The 22,819-nt window shown below is 35.2% G+C and overlaps 1 protein-coding gene across 1 annotated transcript in view; it reads left to right on the top strand.

Moving 5' to 3' along the window:
* SMARCC1 (SWI/SNF related, matrix associated, actin dependent regulator of chromatin subfamily c member 1) overlaps nt 1-22,819 on the top strand; it is a 167,915-nt gene that overhangs the window by 39,632 nt on the left and 105,464 nt on the right. Inside the window, exons 6-9 of the mRNA XM_027842145.1 lie at nt 1,044-1,113; nt 2,375-2,444; nt 16,264-16,339; nt 22,296-22,421. Coding sequence (XP_027697946.1) covers nt 1,044-1,113; nt 2,375-2,444; nt 16,264-16,339; nt 22,296-22,421 — 342 coding nt within the window. The remainder of the gene's footprint in view (nt 1-1,043; nt 1,114-2,374; nt 2,445-16,263; nt 16,340-22,295; nt 22,422-22,819) is intronic.

Genomic DNA, 22,819 nt, shown 5'->3' with positions numbered 1-22,819 from the left:
CCTTCTCAGTCCTCTGACCTCCTAATTGGTTATTGCATCAAGCAGTTTAGAAGCCATCCACTGTAGTTGTCCTTTATGTAGAGGGATCTTAAAACCTTTTTGTCTCATGGGCCACATTGACAGTCTGGGGAATGTCCCGTGGATCTCATCTTGGAATATGGTTTTTAAATGCATTAAATAAAATACATAGGATTACAAAGAAAAGCAGTTATTTAGAAATGGTCATTAAAATATAGAAAACTAAGAACAAGTTCAGGAACTCCCCGGAAATCTATCCACAGACCCAAGGTTAAGAATCCTGTATTTTATTATCATTTCTCTATACAAACTTTCCACATTTTTCTAAAATCTTTATATTGGACCTTCGTTATGGCATGAGAATATATTCCTTTCCACAGTTGCCTGCCCATTCTTCAGTCATGGGCACCCCCTTTCCTTTCAGATCTTGGCTAGGAGCATAGATCTGGAAGAAGCATGAGAGGTTAATTTAGTTCAGCTTCCTTATCTTCTCGATGAGGACACAGAGGCAGAGAGATTAAGTTAGAACATGCATCTAGTAACTAGCATTGTTGGTATTTAAGCCTAGGCCCTCTGATAACAGGTAAATTGTTCTCTCCATTATACCAGGAAATGTGCATTATAATATTGTTTTGACTTTGTGAAGGCTAGACATCTTTCTTCCTCTAATTTGGAAAAACCTATTACTTTTTCTCTTTGAATCCTGTGACTTCCCTGTGTACCTGTTGGTTTTTTCATTTAAAATTTCCCTTACTTTCTGTTTAAAATGTTAAATGGCCGAATTGTCCATTATTTTCTATTTTGGCTTACCTATTTCCCATTTAGGTAAACACCATCCAGCAATGTTTCTAAAACATAAAGTTTATTTTCCCTTTTCTGAATAAAGTATCATTACCACATATTTGGTAATTAATAGCTTACTTTTCCTCTCTTTATTACCATTACTGTTGTTATTTAGCATCTGATGAAAATAAGTTATTTTATAAATGTCTTGTTGTCATTCTTTTTGTATACCTGTCTTCCAGGGAACATTCACTGATGAAAAATCAAAAGCCTCTCATCACATTTATCCTAATCCTACCTCACTGGAGGATGGTAAGTCAATGTTTGTGTGCTATTATGACAATTAATATAGAAAAGATTTCAAAACCAGATACCATGCTAAATGTGATCCTTTTTTAAACAATCATTCTTTGTTCTTTGGAAAGCTTTGCCTCAGCTGATTGGTAGAGGATATCCTGAAGACAGAAACTAAGAATAAAGTGATACTCATACCTCAAAAAATTGAGGACCTGCTGCAGATCCTTCACGGAGGCAGGTGTTCCTCAGTATATTTTATAAAGTGCCTCTTATCTTGTGTGAATCCATATAGACTATTTTCCAATGTATTATATGCCGCAGGGACTCCATATTGTCATTTTCAAATGATCATTTCTCTAGTTTACCAGATAGCTTGCACTGAATTCTGGATAGTGAAGGACAAGATTCACAGAATTTCAGAATTGGAAGGTCTTCTTGGTAGCCATCTAGTCCATCTCTTAACTGAAAAACAAAAACAAAACAAGCCCACCTACTACAAAAGAGCTGACAGTGGTCCTCCAGTCTTTATTTGAAGACTCATCAGTGCTTCCCTTTCCATTTTGGTATAGCTCTAATAATTTTTAGTGTATTGGGCCTAAATTTGCCCCTAACTTAGACATGTCAAACTCCCTTGAGGCCCAACCAGACTAAGATGTAATTGGGTAATGTTTAACAAAATGACTAAAAATACAGTGCAACATAGATAACGTTTGTAAAGATGAGCTTAAACAGAGAGACGTTTGCTTAATGCTTTGAAAATTGAATATTAGCTGTTCCCTCCAACGTTGTATTTATTTATTCTTTGTTTTGTTTTTTCTTTCTTTATTTCATATTAGTGCTCTCTCCCAGTAGTTTCTGGGAGTACAAAGTAAGAAATGCGTCAATAGGTAGAAAACATTCAACAAAGACTACCTAAATACAAGACTGTCCAAATTGGCTTAAAAGACACAGTCATTGAAAAGAATCTTGTCATCTAGCAAAGCCTTATTCTAGCTTTATGGGAAATCAACAAAGTTAGAAGAGTATGCAGTATTCTAATACATATTACTAACCATTATCTCCATCTAGTAGCAAATAATTGCAAAAATTGCAAAAAAAAACCCAAAACTCTTGAAAGAAAAAAATAATTTTTTCATCACAATAACAAGGTAGAATTCTCCCTAGAATTAGATATTATAAAATCATAACTCCACATTAAAGCATAATGAAGGCTATTAACAGTTATTTTCTTTGTTAATTTAAATTGAGCATTTTTCTTTTTCTCTTTTTATTTCAGAAGACTGGTTGAGACCAGTGATGAAAAAAGACAAGCAGGTGTTAGTGCACTGGGGATTTTACCCAGACAGGTAATGTAAATTAAGGGCCCTACGCTTCTTTAAAAAATAGTGATTCTGATTTTATATCTGTTATACCTGGTTAATAGATGATACTTCTACTGCCTGTCTCAAATCCCCTGGTAACAGAGAAAAAGAAACAAAACTAATCAATGTAGTAAGTGCATATGACAGTTTATGTAGTATTCCACACTTACAGTTCCCCTTTCCCTCTCCCATACCTTTCTATGTAAAGGAGGGAAAGGGCTTCTTAATTTCTTTGTGGCCAGGATTGGTTATTACTCAGCATTCAGTTTCATTTTAGTGTTTTGATTTACATTATTGTAGCATCTTTTTTTCTGTTGCTTCTCTTTACTTCTATATCAGTTTATACAAATTTTTTCATGGTTCTCTGAAATCCTCATAATTTCTTATGGTTTAGTATTGTTGCATGATTTTCATATACCATAACTTGTTTAGCCTTCTCTAATCAATATGCATCCATTTTCCAATTAATTGATACCACATAGTATACAGTTAGCAAATGCAAAATAGGATTATTTTAAATATATAGAACCTTTCTTTCCTCAGTTTCCTTTAGGCATATGCAAAGTAATGGGATCTCTTAGAGTGTGAAAAATGCATAGACTTTCCTCTAGTAGTCCCCGGGATTTACTGTGAAGAGGGAGATGTGTTTCAGTATTGATTCCATGACCATCTGTGGTATTTCCGTTGTCATGGTGCTTTTTTTTTTTTTTTTTTTTTTTTAGTGATTTTGTCATTGATATTTGTGTAGTTATTGTATATGATGTTAATTTGGTTCTTCACTGGTTCTGGTGCTTGCACATGGCAGGAATTTAATAAGTGCTTGTTGGTTGTTTATTTCACTGTGTGGGTTTGTAAAAATCTTAGAATATTTCTCATTTGTCATTTCTTACAGTACATTAATAGTCCATTATATTTTACAGCACATTTAATTTGACTATTCCCTAATTAATTGGTGGCCACTTTCCAGTTCTTTGATACAACAAAAAAATGCCACTCTAAATATTATGTTATATATTGTACCTTTGTTTCTATCTGTGACTTCTTTCAAGTGTATGGCTTGTAGTTGGATCTGTGGGTCAGAGGGTAAGGACACGTTTGTTGTCTGCATAATTGTAATTTTTTAAAAAAATTAATAAATTTATTTATTTTTAGTTTTTAACATTTTCTTCCACAAGATTTTGAGTTCCAAATTTTCACCCCATCTTGCCCCTCCCCCCACCCCAATTTGGCATGCATTCTGAATACCCCTTCCCCTATTGTGCTTTCCTTTCTCTCTCTTCCCCCCTTCTCTTATCCCCTTCCCCTTCTATTTTCCTGTAGGGCAGGATAGATTTCTGTATCCCATTTCCTGTATTTCTTATTTCCCAGTTGCATGTGAAAACATTTCTTTTTAAATGTGTGTTTTTACAACTTTTTGTTCCAAATTTTTTTCCCTTCCTCCCTCCCCACCCACCCTCATTGAAAAGGCAAGCAACTCAATATAGGTTATACATGTGCGGTCCTGTAAAACACTTCCATAGTAGACATGCTTGAAAAACTAACTCTATTTCCCTTAATCCTATCCCGCCCCCCCATTTATTCTATTCTTTCTTTTGACCCTATCCCTCCTCAGAAGTGTTTGCTTCTGATTACCCTCTTTCCCAATCTGCCCTCCTCTATCATCCTCCTTCTCTTGTCCCCTTCCTCCTCATTTTCCTGTAGGGTAAGACAGATTTCCATACCCAATTGAGTGTGTATGTTATTCCCTTCTTAAGTCAAATCCTATGAGAATAAGATTCACTCATTCCCTGTCATCTTTTCCAGTTTCCCCTCCACTGTAAGAGCCTTTTCTTTTCTTTTTTTTTTTTTGTGTGAGATAATTTACCCTGTTCTACCTCTCCCTTTCTCCTTCTCCTAGTGTAATCCTCTCTCACCCCTTAATTTTATTCTCCAGATATGACCCCTTCATGTTCAAGTCACCCTGTGCCCTCTATCTATCTATCTATCTATATACACGTAGATATAATTTTTTTCCCTCCAACTACCCTAGTACTGACAGAGGTCTCATGAGTTACAAGTATCATCTTTCCATGCAGGAATGTAAACAGTTCAGCCTTAATAAGTCTCTTATGATTTCTCTTTTCTGTTTACCTCTTCATGTTCCACTTGAGTCTTGTATTTGAAAGTCAGATTTTCTGTTCAGCTCTGTTCTTTTCATCAAGAATGCTTGAAAGTCCTCTGTTTCACTGAATGACCATTTTTTCCTCTGAAGGATTATACTCAGTTTTGCTGGGTAGGTGATTCTTGGTCGTAATTCTATCTCCTTTGCCCTCCGGAATATTATATTCCATGCCATGCGGTCCCTTAATGTAGAAGCTACTAAATCTTGTGTTATCCTGATTGTGTTTCCACAATACTTGAATTGTTTTTTTCTGGCTGCTTGTAATGTTTTCTCCTTGACCTGGGAACTCTGGAATTTGGCTACAGTATTCCTAGGAGTTTTCCTTTGGGGATCTCTTTCAGGAGGTGATCGGTGGATTCTTTCAATTTCTGTTTTGCCCTCTGGTTCTAAAATATCAGGGCATTTTACTTGATAATTTCTTGAAAGATGATGTCTACGCTCTTTTTTAGATCGTGGCTTTCAGATAGTCCAATAATTTTTAAGTTCTCTCTCCTGGATCTATTTTCCAGGTCAGTTGTTTTTCCAATGAGATATTTCACATTGTTTTTTAATTTTTTATTCTTTTGGATTTGTTTTATGGTGTCTTGATTTCTCATAAAGTCACTAGCTTCCAATTGCTGTATTCTGAATTTTAAGGAAGTATTTTCTTCAGTAATCTTTTGGACTTCCTTTTCCATTTGGCCAATTTTGCTTTTTAGGGCATTCTTCTCCTCATTGGCTTTTTGAACCTCTTTTGCCATTTGGGTTAGGCATTTTTTAAGGTGTTATTTTCTTTGGTATTTTTTTTGGGGTCTCCTTTAGCAAGCTGTTGACTTGTTTTTCATGATTTTCTTGCATCACTCTCAGTTTTTCCTCTATTTCTCTTACTTGCTTCTCAAAATCCCTTTTGAGCTCTTCCAAGGCCTGGGATTGATTCATATTTTTCTTGGAAGCTTTGGATGTAGGAGCTTTGACTTTGTTGTCTTCTTCTGGTTGTATGTTTTGATCTTCTTTGTCATCCAAGTAAGATAATATAGTCTGACTCTTTTTGTGCTGCTTACTCATGATCCCAGCCAATTACTTGAGTTTTAAACTCTTTGTTAAGGTAAGAGTCTGCTGCAGATGTGGAGAATGTACTGTCCCAAGCTTTGGGGGTTTGTACAGCTGTTTTCAGAGATACTTCTAGGGACCTGTAAATTTTCAGTTCTTCCAAGGTGGTGTGATAAGGGGTGAGGTGTTTCCTCTCCACTGCCACAACAAGCTGCACCACGCTAGCACTCCTCCTCGCCCCAGGACCGCCCCTCAGAACTGTGACCCAGATCCAAGCAAGGGCAAAGCATGAGATTTCTGCCTCAGCTCTGGCAATGAGATCCCTGCAATCTCCCTCTGATCAACCACTCGATTCCCCCTTAGTCTGTGGCTAAAATGGCTAAATCAGGCTTTTTAAAAATACTGGTTAGTTTTGCTGAACTATTCTTTTTCTTCCTTTTTCTCATCTTAATTATAAAGGATAACTCTGGAAGGGAAAGGAATACGGAGGAAGATGTAGATGATATCAGAACAAGATATCAATAAATTTAAAACAATCGAATAGAAAAATCCAGTCAGAGCTCAGGTTTTCAAAAAATATCAGCATAATAACTTATGCCTCCTGATAATATCTTTACATTTCTATACATGAAATTTTGGGGTGTATTTATATTCTGCTTTAATGTTTACATAGCGCTTTCCTAACAACCACCCTGTGAGGTAATGTAAGTAATATTGGTGAAGACACCAACCAGATGAGGAAACCTGAGGCTCTATAAGGGGGCAAGCCTTGCTAATAACCACTGAAGCCTAGACTTAAGCCCCGGTTCTCTGACTCTAAATCCACTGATGTTCCTACTACAGTATGCTACTTCCCTAGTTTTGGTTTCATGGCTTTTGTACTATTTTATGTGCCTTTACATGTTCCTTATATTTATCTTTTTATTGGCACAAAAATATTCCCTCATGTTGAGGTACCACAATTTGTTCAGCCATCCTCCAACCAGCAGATAGGTGTCTTCAACTTTTTTTCTGTCAAACATGGACCTTAACTTCCAAATCTAATATCTGCATCTTTCTCACTTTTTACACCCACTCTTGAGTTTTATATTCTTTTGCAGAAAGCCAAGAGAGAAATACTTGGAGCAACAAGGCAGGTTGTAGCCTGCCCTTTGCTCCTGAACAATGACTGACCATTTGGGGCTTTCTTGTACCACACCCATCACATTGCCCAGGCTTGAGCCTTCTCCCTCCTGTCCCACTTCTCCACTCAGTGCCAGTAATCTGGAAGATGTGCAGTTTCTTTCCTTAGATATTACTGGGACAGCTAGGTGGTACAGTGGATAGAGCACCAAGCCCAGAGTTGGGAAGACCTGATCCTAGGCAAGTCACTTAACCTTTGCCTGTTTCCTAACCTGTAAATAATAGTAACTACCTGTTAGGATTGTTGTGAGGATCAAATGTGAGTTTTTATTTGTAAAGTTGCTGTATCTTGTTGTTATTGTCTTTGGGCCTCTGGCTGTTCCTTCCCATAATGTCTTGGTGGTTCCAAGATGAGAGATGTCAGAATCACAGATCCAGAACTAAAAGGCACCTTAAAAGTCTGGATTTGAGGTACCTTTTGAAATGAATCTCTAGCAAGGTCAAATATTTGAAGTTATCTACTCCAGCCCCTTCATTTTGCTATGTGAAAACAGGCCCAAAATATTTGTTCAAGGTCACATAAATTAATGGGAGAATCAGGATTCAAACCCAGGTAATATGACTGGTATTGTTTCCATTCTTCAATGCCTTTTTAAGTGCCATCTGTGTGCTTGACACTATGTGTAGCCACTGGAGGGTTACCAAGAAGAATTGCTCTGTGAAAAGTCATGCTAGGAGAGCAGATGGTCTTCACACTGCCATCATGCCTTTTCCTAGAGTTTAGTTGGAAATGGCTTTAAAGTCATTGAGGTCATGGTGTAAGTCTCAGCAACTTCCCCATGAACAATTCCTGGTGGCTGTGGAAAGGATAACATCTGCGGTTACGTTTCTTTTTGAAATGAGTCTGAAGCAGGGTCATATGTAGAATCACAACTGGAGGGCCAGGGGTGGCCAGAGGGGGACCAAGGACCTTCAATAAGGGATTCTGATCAGAGGATAGCATAGGAAGGGTGAAGTGTAGCTCAATTATACTGATCTGAAAGATGAGACCTAAGAGAAGGAGCTAGAACCAGGACGGTAACTCCTTGGGTTTCTGGGTTCCTTATTCCCTGCATCCTTAAAGATCTCAACCACTAAAGAAGGCAAAATGTGCTAGTGATGGAGGGCAGGAAAAAGGATGCTGAGTTTTAAACCTAAGCATAAGAATCACGATTTTGGAGTTGCAAGGGGCCATCAGGTTGTTAAATCTTAACCCCTCTACAGCACCTTAGCTTCTCCAAAACCTTCAGACTTGGGGGCCTTGTTACCTTGAGACAACCTTCCACTTTTGGATTGCCTGAATTTTATGGAATTTCTTTACATCAAGCCAAAATATGCCTTTACAACTTCCATCCATTGTTTTTGGTTCTACCCTCTGAAAGTGAAACAATTAAGTTAATATTTATGTATGAGAATCACATTTACATAGTCTTCAGTCTTATACAGGTTGATCCCCATTTCAAATGATCCTCATGTGCCATGGTTTTCACTTCCTTTAACTTGGTCTTTCTCTGAATCCTAGTCTTTAGCCTGTCAATGTCCTTTATAAAATGTCGATAGAAGTTGAGCACCATACTCCAGATGTGTTCCAACCATAAAACTTATCTCTTGTCTAGATACCATGTCTCAATGGAGACTAAGGTCACAATAGCTTCCATGAAACATTTTTGAGCTTTCAGCCCACTGAAACCCCCCCCCCTTTTTTTTAAACACCAGTTCTCTTGCCAAAAGTTGCCTGTCCTGTATTTGTGCAATTGATTTTTTTGAAAGGCCAAGTGAGCTGAAAAGAGTGACCGCAACGTCATATATCTATGCACAATAAACTTAATATGTACATGACACCATTTTCAAAACTTAGAAGCCCATCGTATACTTTTTATTGCTTTGGGAAGGGCTGGATTCTTAAGGAATAGAAGCAGTTACACAAGATAAAAGCAAATAATTTTGAATACATGAAATTGAAAAGCTTTTGCACAAAATACATCTAGGACAAGAAAGTGGTCAACAGAGTCCTGTCTCTAAAGGTTTAATAATAAAAACAAACAAATGTGACCAAAAGCTATCCTCTGCAAGAGAACTGATAAAAAGAGTTGCTAACTATCAGCCTGTGAAAGAATGTTCCAATGATGCAAATCAAAACCCGATGTTTCACTGCACATCCCGAAAATTGGAAAGGATGACAAAAAACAGGAATAAATGTTAGAGGAGTTTATAAGGCATTGGTAGAGTTGTGAATTGGTACAACTTCTGGAAAGCATTTTGGAATCATGCAAATACTGTGACTAAAACATTCGTGATTTCTGATATAGAGATGCAGCTGCTAGGTAGTATGCCCAGATCAGGTCATTGGCAAAAATGAAAGCTCTGTATACACCAAAATATTTATAGCAGCACTTTTTGTGGTGACAAATAAGTGGAAGCAAAGTGGATACTAATCAATTGGGGAATGGCTAAATGATTTGAATGTTATGGTAAAAAATGAATACAGAGAACATGGGAAAATGGAAAGAACAATGATCACAAAATAAATTGCAACAGAAGTATAAAGAACATGCATAGTTGGTCCCAAAGATTTAATAGGTAGCATTTATATAGCACTTTACAGATATCTCATTTGCTTCTCACAAAAACCCTGTAAGGTTGATGCTGTTATTCCCGTTTTACACATGAGGAAACTGAGGTAGATTAAATGACTTGCACAAGGTCACAGACCAGCCACAAAGTGTCTGAGGTAACATTGGAATTCTTTCCTGACTCCAGGTCCAGCACTGTTCATTGCACATTAAGAAATGAGAAGATGCCTCTTTTGTAAAGATTGGTGGTCCTCAAGTGTAGAACATTGCATATAATAGATTTTTTCATTGTATTTCGTTGATCCATTTTACTGAACGTTCTTAGTTGATTTGGGGTGGGGGAAATCTGATGTAAAGATGATATCAATAAAAATCTGTTGTCTTTAAAAAGATGATGTCTAGGCTCTTTTTTTGATCATGACTTTCAGATAGTCCAATAATTTTTAAGTTCTCTCTCCTGGATCTATTTTCCAGGTCAGTTGTTTTTCCAATGAGATAATTTCACATTGTTTTCTAATTTTTCATTCTTTTGGATTTGTTTTACAGTGTCTTGATTTCTTATAAAGTCACTAGCTTCCAATTGCTCTATTCTAATTTTTAAGGAAGTATTTTCTTCAGTAATCTTTTGGACTTCCTTTTCCATTTGACCAATTTTGCTTTTTAGGGCATTCTTCTCCTCATTGGCTTTTTGGACCTCTTTTGCCATTTGGGTTAGGCTATTTTTTAAGGTGTTATTTTCTTCAGTCTTTTTTTGGGTCTCCTTTAGCAAGCTATTGACTTTTTCATGATTTTCTTGCATCACTCTGTTTTTCCTCTACTTCTCTTACTTGCTTCTCAAACTCCCTTTTGACCTCTTCCAAGGCCTGTGACTGATCATATTTTTCTTGGGAAGCTTTGGCTTCATTGTCTTCTTCTGGTTGTATGTTTTAATCTTCTTTGTCACCAAAATAAGATAATAAAGTCTGACTCCTTTTGCACTGCTTACTCATGATCCTGGCCAATTACTTGAGTTTTAAGCTCTTTGTTAAGGTAAGAGTCTGCTTCCAATGTGAAGAGTGTACTGTCCCAAGCTTCGGGGGTTTATACAGCTGTTTTCAGAGATACTTCTAGGGACCTGTAAATTTTCAGTTCTTCCAAGGTGGTATGATGCGGCGCGAGGTGTTTCCTCTCCACTGCCACAACAAGCTCCACCACGCCAGCACTCCTCCTCGCCCAGGACTGCCCCTCAGAACTGTGACCCAGAGCCAAGCACGGGCAAAGCAAGAGATCCTGCCTCAGCACTGGCAAAGAGATCCCTGCAATCTCCCTCTGATCAGCCACTCGATTCCCCCTCAGTCTGTGGGCTGGAAGCCCAGGAGGCAGCCGCTGCCACGGGACTTGCGGTTGAGACCTAGCTTCTCTCTCACCGTAGTCACAGACTTTTCCCACTGACCTTTTAAGTTGTCTTTGGCGTTCACCAGTTGAGAAGTCTGGAAACCACCACAGCTGCCTGTGATTCAGTCCTCTTGAGGCCTGCTCCAGGTTCGTTGCGGCCTGCCCACCCATGCCAAACTGCGCTCTTCTCCCAGCCTGGTGCGATATATCTTTCTGATCAATTATCCAGATTGTCTTGGGCTAGAAATTTGTTTAACTCTGTCTTTTTGTGGGTTCTGCTGCTTTAGAATTTTTTTAGAGCCATTTTTTTACAGTTATTTGGAGGGGTTTGGGGGAGAGCTCAAGCAAGTCAGTGCTTTCACTCCACCATCTTGGCTCCACCCACTCCATAATTTTAATTTCTTAAAAAATACATTTTGTTTTTATATCTTCCATAATGCCCACTTTATCTACCCCCCATCCAAAGAAATGTCATTTATAATGTGAATAAAGAACGAAATAGAAAAAAAAATGCAAAACTAAACCAAGTTGTCAGAAGTCTAATGTTTCTTTCCATCTCCTCCTGGTGGTCGAACTTGATTATAATTTAACAGGATATAATTTTGATTTTGTTATGCTTTAGACTTCAGTGGTTGTAGTCTTTACATATATTTTGATGCTTCTACTTACTTTACTTTGTATCACTTCATATGTCCTTATCTCTGCATGCTTCCCTGCATTTGTCAATGTTCGTTATTTCAGTATATTAATTACATTCATGTACCACATTTTGTTTAGCCATTTCTCAAGTGACTTTTTCCTTTTTGCTGCTATAAAAAGTACTGCTCTAAATATTTTGGTTAAAACTTAAAATTGTAGGAAATTGGCTTACTTTCATCTTGTATAGATAACATTATCAGAGGATGGTATGGTGTGATGGAATAGTCTTGGATTATGAAATATGATTTCTTTTCATGCCTGGCTTTACCACTCCTTCTCTGACCTTGGGCAAGTTACTTAATTTATCTGGGTTTCAGTATCTTATCTGTAAAATAACAGTTGGACTAGAAGATCTTTAAGATTTCTTCCAGCTCTATGATTTTATGTGATTTGAGTCTTTGTCTCTTGACAGTAACTCTTGTTTTATAGTTTTTATTTAATTTAATGAACTTCTACATTATTCCCAGATATAAATGGTATTTCAGTCATATGTGCCCTGAAATAGGTCCTTTTTCTTCTCATTATGTAGAATTATACCACTATTTTAGGCCTGTCTTCTCCATCCCCCCACATATATACTCTTTCTCCTCTTTAAAAAAAAATGAAAAAAGTATAATTTTTCCATCTATAATACACTAAAGTTATTTTTAAAAGGTTAGGCTGTTTAAAGGTGAAAAGATTATTTTTGACATGCATTTGCTTTCTCTTATCCAGTATTTATCTCTCTAATATACTTGCTATTATGAGTAATTAAATTAAAATCTGTTTTAAAATTAAAAACTTATTTGAAAAATAAAAAAGGAGCTTTGTGCATCTCTGAGCTGTAGGATAATTGATGTCTGGAAATGTGTAGTATTTCTTATTCTCAGGGAGACACTGTGAGATACCATCCCTGATAAGCTTTTCAATTGACAGGATTTTACACCTGAAATGTGACTTTGGTGGTTTGTTTTTTTTTTTTTACTGCTGTCAACTTTACTTGCCATATTTCACTTTGAGAGTTGACACATTAATAGTTTTGTACATACAAACCTTTCATACTAAGATTTATATGAGTATTGACTGATTGATTGCTGGTACCAGCTCAGGCAATGCTGACTTGCTACCAATAGTACTTGTATTGATTTTCTAATAAGATTCTTTAATTTAAAGAAAGGTGAAAAGGCTTGATTGTAAAAGAAATTATAATCTTTTTAGTTGTGTGAAAGAAAATTACAGTCTTTTTTGAAAAGATATTATGTGTTTCCAGAGTTTTGATATGTGTTTTGATTGGCAACCTTGTCTAAAATTTCAGATGTTAGTATGTTATCAGGAACCATGCAGAAACAAACCTAAATATACAGAGTAAATCTAAGGTATGTTTTTAGATCAAAAGAGTACTAATGTTTGAGGGCATTAAGAAAGACTCCTTGTTACTTGAATAGAGTGTGGAGGGGAAAAAAAAAAGAATTCTATGAGGTCTAAGCGCAGTGACTTTCCAGAACTGAGGATAGCTACTGAGGAAGTCAGGAGATAGAAGAGAAGTAAGAAGGTCATTTTGGCTGGATCGTAGATTGTGAGAAAGGAAGTAATCTGTATATAAGGCTGTTCATTGAGACCAGTGGCAAAATGTTTTAGACGCTAAAGGGAGGAGCTTATACAATACCTGATATTGTTGGCAATAGGGAAACATTGGAGTTTGTTGAGTAGGGGAGAGACCTGGTTAAACATGCTCTTCAGGAAAAACACTTTGTTAGTTATATAGAGACCTGATTGGAGAGGGGAGAGCCTTGAGGCAGGGAGAACTATTAGGAAGCTGTTACAGTAGTCCTTAGTATTATGTATCTATATCTAGATAGACAGATAGATAGATAGATAGATAGATAGGACTTACAAGGACTTACAATAGGACTTATTATTACTATATTACTAGTAGTTTAGTAGTCCAGGTGAGAAATAATGACAGCCTAAATTAACATAGTAGATGTGTGAGTAGAGAAAATGGGATGAATTCAAGATATTATGTGGAGAGAGAAATTATAGTTTGACAATTGACTGGATATGTGGCTTGAAGGATAGTGGAAATTCAAGGATAATTTTGAAATTACGAACCTAGTCGGGTGGGGAACCTGCAGCCTCAAGGCCAAATGTGGCTCTCTAGGTCCTTGAGTGAGGCCTTTTGACTGAATCTAAACTTCACAGAGCAGATTCCCTTAATAAAAGGATTTGTTCCCTAAAACTTGGACTCAGTCAAAAGACTGCACCCAAGGACCTAGAAGACCACATGTGGCCTCAAAGCTGCAGGTTCCCTACCCCTGAGCTACCTGAATGGAAAACTGTGGCTCTCAGGAATCTGGATCTTTTCTTCTCTAGACTAGATATGCCTACTTCCTTTAGTTGGTCCTCCTATAATATGATTTTGAAACTCCTCTCTATTCTACTTGGCCTCTGTCTTTACTAAATTCCTAATATAAATTCTTAATATAAACTGTGTGTTTCTTCTACCTCCTGCTGAATCAGTTCCTCCATTCTGATGAGTTCAGTTTCTTCTTAACCACATTCCAAACCATTTCACTTTTCTTTTTAAAATTTATTTATAACATTCATTTTTAAAAATTGTGTTGAAAATTCTTGCCCTTTTTCCTGCCCACTGCCCCCATTGAGAAGGTAAGCAATATGATAGCAGTTATATATGTGAAGTCATGCAAAACATATTTCCATATTAGCAATGTTGCAAAAAAAAAGTAAAATAAAATAAAAACCAAGGAACAAAGTGAAAGCAAATTGCTTCACATTTTGTTTGTCAGACCTGTGTCTGGAGGTGGATTTTTTTTCTTTCATTTTTTTTTTTCATGGATCCTTTGGAATTATCTTGGATCATTGTCTTGATCAGAGTAGTTAAGTCATTCACAGTTGATCATCTTTATAATATTGCTGTGACTTTGTACAATGTTCTCCTGATTCTCATTTTACTTTGCTTCAGTTCGTATAAGTGTTCCCGGGTTTCTCTGAACCTCTGAATTCTGCTTGTCATTTCTTACTAGAACAATAGTATTCCATTAGAATCGTACCACAGTCATATACCACAAATTGTTGAGTCATTCCTCAATTGATGGGCATCCCGTCATTTTCCAGTTCTTTGCTACCATGAATAATGTCTCATTTTTCTCAGAGCCCATCTTCAATACCTTTTGAAATGCCAATTCATTTTTCCACAAACTGATCCAAACTTTTCCAATATTCTTTCCACCTCTTTGCTTTAACTTTAATCAGATATTCTCTTAATAATACTATAGCCCTCTCTGTTTTGGAGGCCACTGTTATTCTTCCTGACATAGGTTCAGGAGGTGTAGACATATGCATTATTCATTCAGTCTACCTTTTTTCCTATTATTTTTGGAATTCTGTCTTCTACCAACCTCAGGTCACTCTCATCTTTTTTAGTAACTTAAGTATTTGACTTACGATGTTTCCCTCTACCCCATTTTTGCCGTAATCTTTGAGGGCTAAAGATTTTATGTATTGATGACCTCTTTTACATTATAGTCACATAGTTCGCCTGTCTCAGCTCCACTGACTTCCTTTTTCCATTTCATGTCATTGTCACCACTGTTACATGGCACTGTACCACTTTTCAGTATCCTAAATTCTGAAATTCTTCAGTCAGATAATAACTTCCTGTCCTTCCATTTCTACCATTTTCCACACATTAAATCTGCTCTTTGCCTGTATTTTGGCCCTGGATCCTTTTCTCGATTTCAGGTAAAGAGTTCTAGCAAATATAGCACATCTCCCTAGTTGGCTATTTTGGGCTTACAAGTGAATGACATCATACCAGTCATTGCTATGTAAGTTTGTTTTGGGAGGGCCAGTAATGATTCTCCTCAAATCTGCTGTGTCCTAGCCATGTTCCTTATTAGTTGTTGGAACCCAGAATCCTACTTTTTCTTCATAAATTCTAGACACTGTCTTATTTGGCAAATCACTTTATATGTGCTAAGTAGAATATTTATATTTATAGAATATTTTCACCTTTCTTTTCTCCTCCTTCGTATTTTCCCCCTTGCTGACCTCTTGATAATGGCTTCATTTTTTCTCTTCAGAAAATCTATACTTTCTGACTTCTTTTTTGATTATATCTTCCATTCTTTCTAGTTATTTATCTCCTAAGCATGGGGAAGCATTCCTAAATCCTTTTCATCTTCTCAATGTTAGAAAGTATCTTTCATTTTAAAAATTATGTATTATATGTTTAATGTGCCCTATTAATACTCCATCTTTTGTGTTTGCTCCTGAAAAATATAGACTGTTGCTAATGAAAAGTACTCCTCAGTCATAGTTTTTAATTAAGTCTGTTTCCTCAGACTTATTTGCCCAGGTATTGAAGACTCAGTAATCAATAATAATCCTTCTTCTCCAGAGTAAAGTTAGAAAATACAGTCTATTTCTTATACTATTCTGTGAATTTTGTTTTTAGTCTTAGTTGATACTTGTTAACTGCTTCGTCCTTGGGAAGGAACCAGTTGGTCTTAAAGTTAAGCATCTAGAGAGTGGTATTATATATGTGAATAGGTTAAAACCTCAAGTAATTTTTACTCAAAAATGTTCTTTGAAGTTTTGGTGAAAAAACCAAATTTTTTTTTTTCTTCTGCATTTAATTCTTTAAAAAAGATTCCACTAAAACAGCATTTAACACATCTGATCTAATAAGATTATGTTGGTGCTATAGTTTTTCTGGTGGTATGATTTTCCATTTCCTTAAGGATGTTGTTACTTTTTAAATGGATGGAGTTGTGGAATAATATTTTTCTTTTTAATTTTCCTTTAGCTACGATACTTGGGTCCATGCTAGTGATGTCGATGCTGAAATTGAAGATCCTCCCATTCCAGAAAAACCATGGAAAGTGAGTGGGTCTCATACTAATAAAATACTCTGAAGTGTTTAAATGTTCTTCCTAACTATTCCTTTGGAAAGTTTAAAAAAGAACGTGTATTTTTATGCTCTCTATCTCTTCTGTCAAAATTACAACTTTATTTCATTATATTTTTGGTTTGCTGCATTTCCAGAGAGTTCTGAAAACTCAGGAATCAAGTTAACTTATTCCTAGAGGTAAAGAGGAAGAACTTACTGTCTGGGATTCACTTGAGGTGAAGCCTTTTCAATGTACAGCTAATTTATTTATCTGTTCCTTTCTAATTTTACAGATTTTATTACTTCACTCTTGTAATGGATTGCTTCTGCCATCCATATTTAAAGCCTACCCATAACTTTCCATCTTGTACAGTTCTCTTGTTCATGACTTTCTTGCAAATCTTCTAAAATTCTCCTCTTACAGAAACATTCTTGTTTTTTAATGTATCATAGATGCTAGTGGAACAGTTTGGGCTAAATTTGGATCTCATTTATGATACAATCCATATCTTCTCTGGTCATGCAGGTTCTTGAAAGTTTTTTATATAACCTATTGAATATCATTAGTAGTATGGTATAGCCTCCTCGTATCTGTAATGCATCTTTCCATTCCCCATTTGATTATTTGCAATTTTGATTCTTCTGAGATTCTGTTTTTCAGTGCTTTGCAACCATGTAGTATTACTGGGAAAATAAAAAAGAAGACTTGAATAGTAATACCAAAATTAGTAGGAAACTTTAATATTTTTTTATCAGAGCTAAATCAGTCCCACTGAAAACAAGATGGAAAATATAAAAGGCTGCTATTGGAAAAATAAGATTTGACTGAATGCTGGTAATTTTTGAATGGAATAATTAACATATACAGATTTCTTAGTATCCTGCAGTACTTTTACAGAAATCAGAAATTGATCATGTACTAGAGGTGAAAAGATTCATAACCAAACATAAAAAGACAAATAATAAATGCATTTTTTGCAGACTATAATGCAGTAATATTGGTAATTAATAAAGGAGATATTGGAAAATGAGACTAATAAAATCCTAAATAACGAGTAGGACAGAGAATACATGATGTTAACGATGTTCACGAAAATAATAATGAAATCGAATACCAACTCTGATGAAATGCCTCTAAAGCAAACCTGAGAAAAATTTATATTTTTGAAAACTTACATTAACAAAATAGAAAAAGATAAGATCATTGAACTGAGCATGCTGTGAAAAGATTAGAAAATTAAAATAATTTATGATTCTAAAACATGTAGTAGAGAAAAAAATCCTGGAAAATATAGGCAAACTTGAAATAGTTTGGAATAAAATCATCATATTAAAGAATGAAAAAGTAATTTTTTTAAAAAACTGAGCAAATTGACAAAAATGTTAGGTAACTTCATCAAGAGAAAAAGGAAGGAAATTTAAATTTCCAAAATAAATGAACAAAGTGAATTAATGAGAGGCAAGAAGGAATCATCAGGACCTACTTTATACAGTCATGTGTTAGCAAAACTGAGCATTCAGAAGAAGTAGATGAAGTAGTTCCAAAAATATAAAATGTTCAAACAAACGAAATAGGAAATTGAGACTAATACAACTCAATAGAGCTCCAGCCTTGGAGTCAGGAGAACCTGAGTTCAGATGTGACCTCAGACACTTGACACTCTTACTAGCTGTATGACCCTGGGCAAGTCTCTTAATCCCGATTGCCTCAAACCCCCCCCCCCAATGGTTATTAAAACAGAAAAGTATATCCTTGAAACAGAGAAACAACAAACAGAGGCAATGAAGAACTCATTCTTTGATAAACATGAGAGAATGTATATTTTACTTTTCCTCCAAAAATTAGCAAGATAGTTGGTCATAACTAATAAACAAATGTAGAAGGGTATAAGTATCAAATATTTCTCTTCCAGAGCACATTAAGAAAATAATAAATAAAAAGTGAGCAAAATATTTAAAAAATTCAAGAGAATAATATTGTAGAGCTGATCATAGCAACAATAGATATAATTATATTTAAAAAATTGTACTACATCCCAAAGTCTCTTCTGTGCAGCTGAAGCAATCTTCAAGGGAATGTTAGATTTGTTTATATTTATATCAGCTGAGGAGATAGAGAATGCTAAACAATTACCCATGAAATTAGGTAGAGGGAATACAGAAAAAGAAAACTATAAATATCACAAATGATTTCTGCTGCAGAAAATACTATGTAGGTAGTAGCAAAGAGGCTGCAGGAATATGTTTACAAAATAATTTACTAAGACCATATTTGGTGTCAGGAATGTAAGGATGGCTAAATATTATAAAAACTATAAGTATAATAAAACATTGATAACAAAAATTAGAAGTTACTTGATAACAATAAATACAGAAAATCCTCTGATAATAAAAAGTAATTTTTAAAACCCTAACAATATTAAGAATAAAAGTGTTTTTTTCCTTACTCTATCAAATAGTATATCAAAACCCCAAAGGTTTTCATAATTTTTAATGGAGAAATACCGGAATCAGCATGCCACCCCCTGAAAAGCAAGAGTACCTATTTTTCCACTATCTTTTGATTAAGTATAAGAAATAGTCACATAGACAAAATTAACGAGGAAGGCACAATGGATAGAGTGCTGGACATAAAATTAGACCTGAATTCAAATCCTTAGACATTAACCAACTCTGTGACCCCTAGGCACGTTTGTACACCTTACAGGGGGGTTGTGGTAATCAAATAAACCAATAAATTTAAAGGGCTTTGCATATGTTAAAGTACTACATAAATGCTAGCTGCTATTTCTGTTTTTGGATGATATTATAGCTTCCTTGGATACTTCTGCGGATTAAAAAAAAATTATCAATTAAATCAATATCATCAATAAAATTGGATACAAAACAAACCTAGAGAAACCTTTGGCCTTTTCATGAATTACTAAAAAATTCTAGGAAGAAGCAGTAGTAAAATTTCATTCAAGTTAATTACAAAATTTATAAAACATTTGTATGTTAATCTAATCCAAAAATACACGTGTTTCATAATTATCTATATAGATAAAGAATGAGAAAACATAACAGAAAACGTTTGGAGAAATTTTGTTTTGCAAAATCAGGCCATCCCACTGTAGTCAAAATGAAAATTACCTAAATTAATGTAGAGATTTATGGCTATACTAGTCAATGTTACAACCTTAATATAGACAAAATAAATTCACTAAATTCACTCATATAGACAAAGTAAGTTCACTAAATTTAAGTAATTATGAAATTACTAAAACCAGGTGTGCATTTGGATAAAATGCTTCCTTTGGAATTAAATCCTGAATTAACATTGAGCCTTAAGACATTTACTAGCTGCTACTCTTAGTAAGTCACTTATACTGTGCCTGCTTCAATTTCCTATGTTCAAAGTCCTTCCAAACACAGGTGACCCATTCCTTCCTCCTCTACTGGCAGGGCTCCCCCCCCTGCCCCCCCCATCCACCAAGCCTCTTTTCAGTTTTCTTCTTACACCTTTTTTCCTGGCATGTAGTCTTTGATCTAGTGACATTGACTTACTTGACATTCCATGAACAAGACGCTCTTTAAACTCCATGCGTTTTCTTTGGCTGTCACCCCTGCTGGAATACCCTATCTCCTTATCTCCATCTACTGGCTTACCTTAAGTTCCCCACTAAAATCCCATCATTTCCAGGAATTAATCTTATACATTCTGTTTTACAGTACTGTGTTAATCCATTTCATTCATACGTCATAATTTTTTATCCATTTCCCAACTGATAGGCGTCAACTTCTTTCTAGTCTGTTGCTACCATGTAGTACGCTGCTTTAAATATTTCAACTTATGTAAGTAAGGCTTCTTTGTTGGTCAGTGAATTTCTTGAGTTAAATGCCTAACAATAGAATCTGTGTCAAAGGATACAGACATATTAGTTAATTTATTTGCATAATTCGAAGCTACTTTTTAGAATAGTTTTACATAGCCACTCTACTAATCCATTAGTGTGCCTGTCCATAACCCCTTTAAAATTGATTGTTCTCTCCCATTTTTCATTGTTGCTAATTTGCTGGATTTATAATGTGAAGTGTCATTGTTTTGATTTGCATTTCTCTTTATTATTAATGATATGGAGTATCCTTTCATATAATTGTTATAGTTTTATGGTTATTCTTTTGAAAACTATATTCAATTATCTTTTGAGAAAAGGCTCTTGATTTTATAAATGTGTGTGCATGCATATACATATATATATGTTGTCTTATATATCTTACATCTGAGTCCCTTTTAAGAGTTATTTCATGTAAGGGTTTTTTCCTTGTCCACTATTTCCCTCCTTATGCTGGATGAATTTAGTTTGTTTAAAAGCCTTTTTATATCATGTGCATTCATGCATAATCTGCTCCCTTATAGACCTTGAGTTCCTTCGAGACTTTTGTGTGCAACCTTATCGGCTTTGTTAGATGCCTTTTTAAGAAATCTAAGTGATTTTCTGTAGTATGATCAAGATTTCATTTTCATGTTGATTCTTTCTCAAGTAGACTTCATTTTAGACTGTTAGACTCTTAGATCTTGCATATTATTTCCTTGAACTTTTAAAAATCTGTTATGTTTATGTCTAGATTATCTTATTCTCCTCAGCATTCCCTGTTTAACTATGTCAAGCTCTAAAATGAGTGATAACTTTGTCTTACAATCCCCTGGTTTCCATTTACAAAAGCTCTTCCCTTATTAGGATCTGAATTAGGTCTAGCATAACAATTAATTTTGTTGCTTTTTCTCTTTTCTGAAAGAATTACTTGCTAGTTATCATTAGCAAATTAAGTGACGGATTTATCATATGCTTTGAATTTTCTTCAGCATATAATTGGGTAATTAATTTCCTCCAGCAAAAGCATATCTTGTCTCTGTGCCATTTTTCTTGTCTGTGTCAATAACTTGTCACCTGTTTCCTCTGTCTGGATTTATTGTTTTGTACTCAGTGATGTGAGTTTTATCTTTTTCTTGTTTTCTTTTATATTAAGTGAAGTGAGCAGAACAATTTATACAGTAATAGCAATATTGTAAAGATAACTTTGAAAGACTTAATAACTCTAATTATAAGGACTCTTGATGAAATGTGCTATCTACCTCCAGTTAGCTGATGGACACATGTAACAGATGGAAGCATATTTTCTTCTTTTATTTTTCCCTTTCTCTTTTTTGGATATAGCTAATGGAGGAATTTATTGTGTATGACTATACATGTTTGTAATGACTTTTGTTTTTCTTGCCTTCTCAATGGGTTCAGAATTCATAACTGAAAACAAAATTAAGTTGAATTAAAAAATTAAAAAGAATGTAAAATAAAAAAGCACCTTTCACATGTTGAGTGGGAACGAAAAAATACCAGTGTACCTGTTATTCTTTGCTTGTCATTGATTTTCACACTGGCATGTATTTTCTTAATATATGTTGCTACTTTGCCAACCCCTGTATTGGCTCTTGCTTATTTCCTACAAGGGATTAGAATTTCAAGTGTATTTTGTTACTTGTAGTTTCTTGCTAAATACATATCTGACATATTGTTTCTTTTACCTTATTTCCAGTTTTTTTTCCTATCAATTATTACTTATCTCCATTGTTATTTCTTTCTTTCATATGTACTTGATGTTCTCTCTTTCCCAGATTTACAGTTTTTCCTGGACATTTCCTCTCATTATAACCCTGATGGTAAAAGCTTTCTTATGGTACTTAAGAGGGAAAGGTTATATGACTTAAAAGTCGTATATACTTAGTAGCAAAACTAGGGCTCAACACCAGGCTTTTGATTCCCAGTCTTCCTAGCTTTTTCCAATACAACATGCTGAATTATTGACTCTAGAAGTCTCTGCTTATGGGTTGGATTTGCCAATACAGTACAAGAATAAGCTGAACCTTTTTATTATTTGTGTAGATGCCAACTGTGGGATTTGTTTTTTAGGTTCATGCAAAATGGATTTTAGACACTGATATTTTCAATGAATGGATGAATGAAGAAGATTATGAGGTGGATGAGAACAAGAAACCAGTTAGTTTTCGTCAGCGCATCTCAACAAAGAATGAAGAGGTATCTTCAAGGATTCCTTGCTTTCTTTTTTTCTTGATATTTAGGCTAACCTGTATAATGTGGCCTTATAAGTTAAATGTGTTTGGTGCATTTGGTGTAATGTAATTTAAATGTTCCGCAACTCAGAAAATCTTTGTGTGAGAGAGTTGGCCTACTACTAGTATAGTGTAGATAAAAATAAACCAGATGTAGCAGTCTTAAGTTGGTCTTAGTGTTGTAGAATCTTCACTGGTAAATTTCTGCATTTAATAATAGCTGTCCTGCAATTAACAGACATTCCGTTCATGAATCTTAATATTCTGTTTTTTATAAAATTGTCATGTAAGCAACTAATAATGTATCCATTTTTTTAAAGAACCTGATGACTGAAAATGTGAGATTGTGGGAAAACAGGACGA

The sequence above is a fragment of the Vombatus ursinus genome, unplaced genomic scaffold (assembly GCF_900497805.2).
Source record: "Vombatus ursinus unplaced genomic scaffold, bare-nosed wombat genome assembly UNPS02014867.1, whole genome shotgun sequence".
In the NCBI taxonomy this organism is placed as follows: Eukaryota; Metazoa; Chordata; class Mammalia; order Diprotodontia; family Vombatidae; genus Vombatus; species Vombatus ursinus.
Note: the sequence above shows the minus strand (reverse complement) of the source record. Positions and strands in the feature narration are given on the sequence as shown.